General features: G+C 31.8%; 1 protein-coding gene across 1 annotated transcript; it reads right to left on the reverse strand.

The window, feature by feature from the left end:
* Positions 1-4,414: 4,414 nt before the first annotated feature.
* On the reverse strand, positions 4,415-5,547 carry LOC120122205 (cell number regulator 2-like). The gene is made up of 5 exons (XM_039141405.1): positions 5,502-5,547; positions 5,320-5,402; positions 5,140-5,211; positions 4,821-5,039; positions 4,415-4,737 (listed from the first exon to the last, which is right to left on the reverse strand). The coding sequence occupies exons 2-5, from the start codon at positions 5,387-5,389 to the stop codon at positions 4,652-4,654; spliced, it is 447 nt and encodes a 148-aa protein (XP_038997336.1). The 5' UTR covers positions 5,390-5,402; positions 5,502-5,547; the 3' UTR covers positions 4,415-4,651.
* Positions 5,548-10,771: the final 5,224 nt, after the last annotated feature.

The following is a 10,771-nucleotide window of genomic DNA, read 5'->3' on the forward strand; positions in this document are numbered from 1 at the left end:
ATAAAACATACATAGAAAAATACCGATAGTCATATATCAAGACGGAAGCAAAAAAAGTGTCACCAAAGTATAACAAAAAGTATATAGAGATATACATTGATACAAAAATAGGAGTAGTCGGTCCTTCTGATGCCAAGTCTTCTAACCTACGATTTGCTACTATATGAAAATGTTAAATTTACCGAATGAGCTAAAAGCCTAGTGTGCTCCTTACAATGTATAAAAACATACAATACTTCAGTAAAATCAATTTATCAAACATGTTTTAAACTATGAACACTACCCCCATCCGATCACCAGAATTTGTGTAGGTTCCCCAGAACCATGCACCCACATGTATTCCTGGTAAGGGCTTTATACACATAGCTTAAAGAATTACCATGAGCACAAAGCTGATGAGCAAGCAGAAAGGACTTACCCTGAGCATAAAGCCAAGGAGTTTGCGGTAAGGACTTACCCTAAGCACAAATTCGAGGAGCTACGGTAAGTACTTAGAAGTCATAAACTAGGCCCGAGATACATCCTCCAGTAATATCCCATTGACAATAATAAACATGTATGTATTCAAGTGAAAACAATAGTTTAATTCAGTAAAACATGAATATTCCAGACTTAGAAATCAGATACAAAATATAGAAATCAGAGATCATGTCAGAAATGTACAGTAAATTAGATATTATATAAACATTATTAGAAAATTAGGTATCATGTCATAAAATATTCAGTAGTATTAGAAATCTAAATAGTTCGATGAACAGTTTAGAACTATAATGTAACACCATCAGGAAACACACATGTACCGATCTGAGTAGTCTGATAAGCGAGCCTACTACTGAGTCTATCGATCACGATCAGTGGTAGCGCTAGATCATAATCGTAAAAATCCATACGGAATAATATATAATAACAATAATAATAACCCCTATTTAAACAATTTATAGATACATACAAGTAACTCTCGAGGAACGATAATTGTACGGATCTGACGGACGGGAAACTAACTGACCTTTGATGGGTGAAACAAGAGTACCTTCATAAAAATATAATCTCAAATCAATTCCAAAATTAAATCCCAATTAATAAACAAAAATTCTAAAAACTAAGCATTTTCGGATTAAGGCTTGATTTGGGGCTTTTGGATCAGAATTTGAAAAAACGAAATGCAAAATCAAACTTAGGACGTCATCAAAACGTCACGATAGAGGTTTTAAAAAAAAGTCAACGCCATTCAACAGTCTACGGTCAATGGTCGGTCAACTGTCAATTGTCGGTCAATAATCAACTATTGATCAGTCAGTTCGGTCGAGTTGGATCGGGTTGGGTTGGGGAGGGGGTCGGGACGGGTCGGCCCATTATCAAGCAGTCCACTAGGCGGTAGAACTGACCCATGTGAGGTGACGCGTGGGGCGCGTGCAGAGCCTTCGGGTTGGAAAATTATAGAAAAATATTTAGTACTTTAAGGGGTTTTAAGATACTTACCAAGCTTGTTCAATAGTGAACAGTGAAGAGCTTGATTTCGAAACGTTGAAAACTTTATCTTCCTCACCCCCTCTCACGTCGGCGACAACGAAGACAAGTTAGACACCGGGGACTCGGGACAACGCAAGGAATACGATAGTGAGGTGTTGAAAACGGAGCAACTGTCGACGACAAAACGACGATTGAAATTTCTTGCTAAAAGAGGAATCTTGAGAGAGAAAATAAGGTTTCCAAATCAGAAAGCTTTCTAAATTTGAGGTTATATTCCCTTAAAAAGGAAATGGTAAATTACACTCTAGGTTCTCCAATTTTATATTTTTTGAATTTGAATCCAAATTTAATCAAAATTTCACTTTGACCCCCAAATTTAGTTAAAATTTCAATTTAGTCCTCGAAAGAATTTTAAGAAAATTTTTAGGCCCTAAGTTGGGATATGACAGTATCACCAACCACTATTGTATTATAAATAATCAATGGTAACTTTTTTCTTCTCAAGTTCACTGGCGTTCGACAATTATTACGGTTTTGTCTATATTTAAAACTAATTCGGATTAATTTTTTTTATTAATCTAAAGTGATTACAAGTTATAGTACATGTTCAAATGACTCTCAACCATTTGATAATTAACACTTAAATCATGTAATCACTAGTGCTCGAACTCAGGACATCTACGGATAATAACAATTCTTTTAATCATTAAGATAGCTTGATTTGTACATTTAGATTGAATATGAAACTCATCATTGTTGATCAACCCACCGTAAGTTGATAATCAAAATCAAGTGATAGTTATTGATCCACACTCTATTCATACACATCAAAAGTGCTAACAAAAATTGATTTAGTTTTGCTCGCAAAAACTTAATTTTGTAATTGTTATAAAATAGAACCGGTGAGATAAAATTCTTTTAAAAATTTACTTTGTTTTAACTTATTGTGTGATCTTAGTGATTAAAATGGAGTGTTGTTTCCCTTTGAGATCTTTAATTTGAACAATTGTGTTTTTAGGGTGTACGTGTGTCAATATTTAAGAAATTATGAACATTATATCCTGTAATCATCCCATACTATTCGATTCCCAGATTGGAGCAGTTATGTGTGGGGTATGTGTACATTATTAATGGTTAAAAATATAAATAAATATTATCTTATAATCACTTCAGATTATTAAAATAAATTACTTTGTTCTAAATTGAATTTGGAACTGAGCATTACCTTCTTTGCTCTCATTAAACCATTAATTTAAGTACTTTGATTATCATGAGTAAATCATTCTATGTAATTGAGTTAATTATGACCCAAATAAAGGTAAATCCAAGGAAGAAATTAAATCTATCATCATGTGACAAAATCATGATGATTTGTATCATGAATTTAACTATAACAACCTATTACATTTATTGATCATGCAATTACTACATTTCATAAATAAAATAATAAGATAAAAACATTTTTTATACTCGGATATCCACACACTTTCCTTACAGAGGATATAATTACAATCAACGATCAAAAGTAGATAGTTCCTTTACCACACATATCAACATAAAGAACAAGTAAGCTCAAAGGAGGCAGGCTAAGTTTAGTTCCTTTACCACACATATCAACATAAAGAACAAGTAAGCTCAAAGGAGGCAGGCTAAGTTTCAGGCGATCGACATCGATTTCAAGCACAAAATTTACAAGATGATCTGCACATTAATTCATTTATAAGAAGACATAGAATCTCCATGATCCAATCTTAGCTAATCAATCTCTAGCAGTCCAAGAAAAGAGTATTAGGTGAATGTTCACCGACATAAGGTTTATTGAGGAAGCGAACGACCGAACTTGTATCAAGTTGAAATAAATAACCTTCTTTTATATATCTTAAGTAAATATAAGGTAGTATATATTCAAATAATCTCAATCATTTGATAATTAATGCTTATAACACTGCATATGCGGTACTCGAACCCAAAACCTTAAGGAATAACAATAAATTTCTTAACTATTTGACAATAAATGCTTATATATTGGTGCTCGCTTCATATCCTTTGCTAAAAGTATTCCTTGAAGAGCACCACATATTTCAGCTTATAGGTTAGTATATTCTTTCTAAATTGGATTTGGTTAGTATATTATACTTAAATAAAAATCAATCAAATAAATTAAGTTAAAATATTTTTGGATATATTAAAGCACCAAATCCAACTAGTATTAATGCTTCCAGTTGGATATTTTTTAAGAAAATACTTAAATTCATTAGTTGAAAATGATATTACTCATGACAATGTCTCTGATACAAGACGAATAATCTAGTCAAAATATAAAGACAAACAAGTAGAGGCATAAACAGCAAGGTCGTGCGCAACACAATTAGTAGATCACGGAACACATTGTATGCCGATGTGGGATAAGACTCCAATAACCTGTTGGTTTCAGTAAGATATGGATAACCCAATATTCGTACTATTTGCATTACTAACCAATTCTACGTGAATGGGTCTAGCTCTTATACTTGCTCATCTTTCTATTGTACGTCTAGTTTTCTGGTGTGGGGATTTTTAGATGACATCCATGTACGTAGCTACTTTATGCCACACTTGAGATGATAAAATCTTCTTTTGATTCATAATGGTAGGTTTGAATTGTATGATGAGATTTTCTTCCAATCATAATTGCTTTGTATATAATTCTGGAAATACACATTTTCAAAAGATAGTGCTGATGTTTGCACATTGGGTCCCACCCAACAACAATCCGAATGGATTTAACGTTGTCATGGAATTGAGTTCAACACTATCTAACATACATTCCTTTTTTTTTGGAGTATCTAACATACATTCTTTTGGCTTTTCGTGGGGTAATAATATTGTCCTCTTATAAAAGAGGCAAATCCTTCTTCGTACTCTACGATTAAAGTTATTCCCTAAGTAAGTGGAGTGGCATTAATGATTGTGAATTTGACTCGAACTTTATTCATAGATAATAGGCACACATGTAACACAAACTTTATGCCACATACACAGATTTGAGTCAAAATCGGAAACATGCAAATGAAGTACTGCAAGGGAAACACAACACACAAAAGAGAATCAAATGCATGCGAAGACAACGATCACTTTATAAACACCGGCGAATTCTGGAGAGTTCCGACACACACACACAAGTAACTGCAAACGATGAAAGTCACCTTTTCATCCCTCCTTCGGTTTCCGGCGCCATCGTTATGCCACGGTCACTTTTTTGCCTACGCTCTACATTCTCATCCCATCCTGAAACACAACATATTTCGTGTCCCATAACCAAAACAATTTGGATTACATATTACCGAATATTTTTTTTTTGCATAATTAACCTAGTTTCATGTCGAATCCTTGATTTCTGAGCTCTCGATACTCCTGGCACAAGGCACAGTAGTGACAGAAACAGTGAACGCAAAATTCGTTGCAAGGGCTTTGTTTCAACCCAAATTCCTCCCTCATCTTCCTACGATAGAAGCAGCCACACAGCACCGATGGGAAAAGACCAAGTACATGATGTACTAAAACATACAGTAGACAGCTTTCGCAAAATGCTGCAAACAATGTTTCGATACCCTCAAATCAATCCATATATATATATATATAATATGTATGCCTATATAGTACTTTCTCTTAGTCATAAAGCATACTTACAAAGACTTCCTTTGCTTATAATGGAAGAATTCCTACCGAAAGTAATACAGGGGCAGAAGGTTGTCAAGCAGCCTGTTCAACACAGAAAAATGGAGGATTCATTTATACATATACGTGCATAATTATTAGTGATTCCTTTGGAATACAGGAAGATGGAAGTTTTAAGAGCATGTTACGAACAGAGTGAAACATCAGAGAAGCAGTCGCAAAGACCAGTGGACCACTCTGCGCCATGTTTGGAGCTTGACATTTTCTTACGTATCCTGGTAGAAGCACAAATTAATGTTTTTTTGGGTACGTTGGAACCATAAACAATAAATAAATAGATATGTAGAGAGAATTTAAAACTAGAATGGAAAAACCTTTTATCCCACTATAGGGCTTGAAGGAATGCTAAACAGAAGATATAGTTGTCTGACAACAAATGAAATGTAGGGTGGTATATATAGACCCACAAATGAAAAGTAAATTCTGTCATATGTTCATATTTGGGACAATCCCAGCCGTTGAAAGTAGAGAGATAAAAGGGAAACTAAATTGAGTTCGTCCATTGTCCTCGTGGACAAAGATGTAAGATTGCTAGTGTAAAAGGGTTCTTCAAAAATTTTATCATGCTGCTCTTGTTTGTATTATATGGTCCATGGAACTTAAGTCATTCCTACGTAATGTCCATGACATTTTGTAGGGTGAAATTGGTTGTTGGAGAACTACATCTTGAAGTTAATTAAGAGTTTATTTTATCATCATATTACAGGTTTAATTGAAGTGATAATTGTGTTTAAGCGAGCTCAAAGTCACAAACTATTTAATATCGGCATATCAATTGAATTAAAATTTAGTTAACAATAATTATTTAAATAAAAAAATATCAAAAATAAAATAATGTGAATGTCTCCAACAGTGGAAGAAACAGTTACTGGGGCCTGTTTTGGTAGCCAAGTTTCTGGGCGTTAGACCATACAAAATTGCAATAATGCTTCCATCTTTGTTTCTTAGTGCCCCACCACTCACCATTTATGACACGCGTCGACGCCAAATTTAAGTAAACAACCCCACCGTAACTCTAATGTCATGTCTAAGGATTGGTGACAATTTGGTTACCCCACCAAGCACTACCACAAAAGTTGCTTCCTGTATTAAGTAGAAAAATAAAATAAAACCCAATGAAGGAGAAGTATGAAAACACTTATTATTGATAAAAATATATTATATATAAATTTAATTTATAAAATATTATAAAATATATTATTATCTGATTTATTAATAATATATTATATATACATTATTATATAAAATTTATTATTGATAAAAATATTAAAAATTAATTTTCAAAAAATTTCAATCGATATTTTTTAAGCCACTATAGATCATTGGTTGTGACGTTCATGGAGGAGCAACCATCCATTTTATTTATTATTATTATTATTATTATTATTTTGAACTTAACAGCCTTCCGTTTTAGTTCCGAGTTGGATCGGATTGTATTAGTTGATTGTTAATGATTTAGTAAGATAAAATATTAATATTTTAAGTAATATCTACCTTAGAGCTTAAATTTAATAGTATGAATAAGATATTAAATTATATACGTATATACATAATAGGGTTTTATAATACCACATTTGAATTAATTAATCAACAAATCTATCCAATAATTTTTAAAAAAATCCACTATTTCAGCAAGACTAGGCTTATATTAAACGGAAAATGAAACGGTCATATGTCCAACATTCATGCACAAATATTAAATAATTTGTTTAAACATCAGTTTATATGTATTTCTGTCTATTGAATTTTAATTTAATTGACATAATAAATATTATAACATCTAAAAAGATATAAATTTAAACATGATAAGTGCACATTATCCCTTAATTTAGAGGGATTTGAAAATTTAAACAATTTAGAAATTAAGAAAAAAATCAATTCCACAAACTATATCAAGATTATTTTAAGGAATAAATATATGTTCTTTTTGTACTTCTCTTCGAAGTTCAAAATGTTATGTAAACACCCATTTTTTTCTGGGTTGTTATTATTATTAATACTATTATTATTAATAATTATTTCTTATTTCTTTTTGCAGGCCCAAGCCAAAATACATCAAGCCCAATATAAGTGACCCAATATTACAAGATACAAGCCCAACAAGTCCAACATACAAAACCCTAGGGTTCATCAGCTCCAGTCGTCGTCGGTGCCAGAGCAGTTGTCGCCTCCGACGTCTCGTCGTCACTGTCACCGGCCACCTCAACAAATTTCATGTTAAAAGATCACCAAACCAAATCATCCAAATAAAATATATATAACAACTACCTACCTATTCCGGAAAATCCAAGAACCATCAACCCCTACTAACTAAGACATCATGCCTCCAAACTAGAGTCTCATTAAACCATCAAGGAGAATATAAAAAAGGGGAGGGAGATCGGATTCGGGGAGAGGGAAGACAAAGAGAGAGTTCGAACAAAAAAAGTGGGGGAGAACCATTAAAAAAAATTGAAAAAAAAGAAGAAAATAGGACACGAAAAGAAAAGAAAGGCTCTTACCTTGGTTCTGAGCACCCCAGGAAGCCAGAGGGTCATTAGATTTTAAAAATTCCGAAAGGTACTCCTTTAGATCTAGAGCTTGTTGTTTGGTTTTAGGGAAAAAAATGACTTTAGATTCAAGTTCGGGGAAAAATATAAGAAAGAAAATGAAGGCTTAGGCTAAATTTTACCCTTGGTTTTACTTATAGATGGACCAAACGACGTAGTTTTGGAGGTTAGAGTTTCTGAACTCTAGCGCCTGGGATAGCTCTGTCGTTGGTCATCCGAGATTTGTAACATTATTTCAGTCCTTAATTGAAACACGTGTTATTTTTTTATTTCGAGCTTCAAATTTCTTCCTTATTATATTTTAATCATTTTTACACTGTTAATCTTTTGATTAAATGCCTGATTTCGCTTATTAATTTGTGGTGTGTTTATTCTATTCCTTGCATTTAGTTTTAAATTTCATATTTGGGTCTGCCATGTTTGTTGTTTGTTCATTTAAACCATCATACTAAATTATATTGCCTATGTACTGCGTTTAGGTGTAATATATATATATATATATATATATATATATATATATATATATATATATATATATATATATATATATATATTGCATGATGTATGTAATATATTATATTTTTGTATTGACAACTGTCATCTTGATGTCAAAATAAATTTCTTCTTCTTAATTAATAATTAAAGGAATTGCGTAATAAAGAGAAGTAAGGGTCGATTCCACATGGACTTGGAAAATTCTAACTTTCTGTCTGAATTGTTTAAACCAGGCGTGAAACAGTAAAATGAGGGGATTTTGGTAAAATAAGATTAAATAGTAAAAAGTGATTAAATAAAAAAGGCAATTAAAGTGAAAATAAGAGAATAAAGATTATAAATGAATACGGTAAAAACACCCTCAAGCCTTGCTTTGACTCAATTTCCTTTAGATCATCGAATTAGATTTTCACTTCGGGATTCACGTCGGTTACTTTGTCTACAAGGGCAATCTTCGTGACTTTATTTTGTATACCGAATACCCAAGGCAATCTTCGATTCCGGCTTCGGAAACTGATCTGACCAACATCAATTGTTGTAGATCAATTACCGTTTAAGTTCGTAATGACCGACTCGAATTGTTGTTTCAATAACCATTAATTACGATCTCAATTCTCTCTTGGGAAGGTTATCTTGCCAAGTGTATTCCCAGCAAGTCGAATGTCCTTTCAATAAGCCGATAATTCCTCCCAAACGTTTAATCGCAACATCTTGAACAAAGTCAATCATTGACTTTGAAAACTATTTTGATTTTGAAAAATAAGCATAGAGATTGAGAGAGATATTCTAAGTTATAAGGGCATTTTTCAATTCTCCCGTTGGAATTGAGTCATCGCTTCAACTCTCGGCTTATGAGAAATTAGCTAAGCATGACTTTTACAAAAGTCATACTTAGCATTGTGAAAGTCATGCTTAGCTTATTTAAAACACAAAGCTTAAAACAACAACAACAACAACAAAACCCTATTCTCATATGCGATGGGTAAGGGGAGGTAGTATAGTAGGTTGCCCCCAACGCCAGGTGGATAGCAGCTTCCGTGGAAGACCTCCGACAGTCAGAAAATTTAAATAAAGATACAATACAATGCATGTATAAATAAATAAATATAAAATACATAGTTGAACAGTCTTCTTATATAGTCTTCATATGTGCGTCTGTAATGGGAAGTAATCCCTCAAACTTAAAAATAAAGTAAAAAAAACTTGAAAAATAAATAAAGAAGAGAACTTTTATAAAACCAGAAAGGAAAAAAAGATTGTAATCTAAGTTGTGAACTTAGCTTACCCCCAAGAGGGTATTTATAGCCTCTAAAAATCTAGAGATAAACAAAGAATTAAAATATAATATCCTAAAGATAATTGTTTTTCCTAAATTCAAACTTTAAACAAGTCTCCTAAAGCAAATATGCTCGTCTATCTTCCAGAAGGAGCGCTGACTAGATCTTCTAGAAACTGCCGCTGATTGGATCTTCTAGAAACTACCACGTCGGACAGTGTCATGCCCAGAGTCGTGCCCATGTTAATAATAAAAAAATGCAGAATGCTTCCTTTTTACCATTAATTCTGGAAAGTAAGACATTGCACGAAAATAAACATAACACAACCAAATCAGCATCAATAAATCCATAAGATCAAAGAATTAACGAGCAAATACTATCGATTCTGAACACTCATCTTTTATGCATGTAAAAAAAGTCATATTTTTAAACAGTATTATGCTTTTAATGTATCATGTATTCTTTTATTAGGTAATTTAATATATATATATATATATATATATATATTTCGTAATATTTGGAACATGACAGCTTGCTTTTTGAAATATATATTTTTTTACTTTACTTTTCCTATTAAATTCCTAATTTACAAGTCATATATGATGTATTTGGAATTGTTTTTTATGTCTATAAGTGTTATTTTTAAATGTATTTATGTATTTCGTGTGTATCCCACCTTTGTGCCTTAAATATACATATATATGCTTTTCAACCATGACCTATATTAATTGTTTCCATGTCAACTCTTTATGTCCTTGTTAATTTATGTTCTAATTTTTTATTAATGTCTAAGTGAATGTAAATATGTATGTAATATTTTTCTTTGTACATATAAGTTTAGGTTTTAATTTTAATTAATATGTATGATATCTTCCTCGTAAGCTTTATTGGATTCGAATTAAATAATGAGATTAAAAGTAATATCTTTTTATTTTAAGTTCATTATAAGTGATTGTCTTAACAAATGAAATGTCACTTTCAATAGCTGAAAAGAAAAGGGTATCCTATCAAGTGAAAAATAAATTTATTTCATTTAAAATTTGAGATTGAGAAAAAGATTATGTTTTTTAATTAAATTCACCGATAAAAGATAGTTAGATCGAATTTAATGTCTAGTCTTGATGTCTTTAAATAATTGAATATCTTTATTTTCATTAAAGGATGGTAAAATAATTAATTAATTAATCGTATTTATTTTATGTACATTTTTTAATTTTCGTCTTATTTTGTATGCGTTTAAAAGAGATCTCAAAATAATTATAT

This window comes from Hibiscus syriacus, unplaced genomic scaffold (genome assembly GCF_006381635.1).
Source record: "Hibiscus syriacus cultivar Baekdansim isolate YM2019G1 unplaced genomic scaffold, ASM638163v2 tig00110384_pilon, whole genome shotgun sequence".
Taxonomy (NCBI): domain Eukaryota; kingdom Viridiplantae; phylum Streptophyta; class Magnoliopsida; order Malvales; family Malvaceae; genus Hibiscus; species Hibiscus syriacus.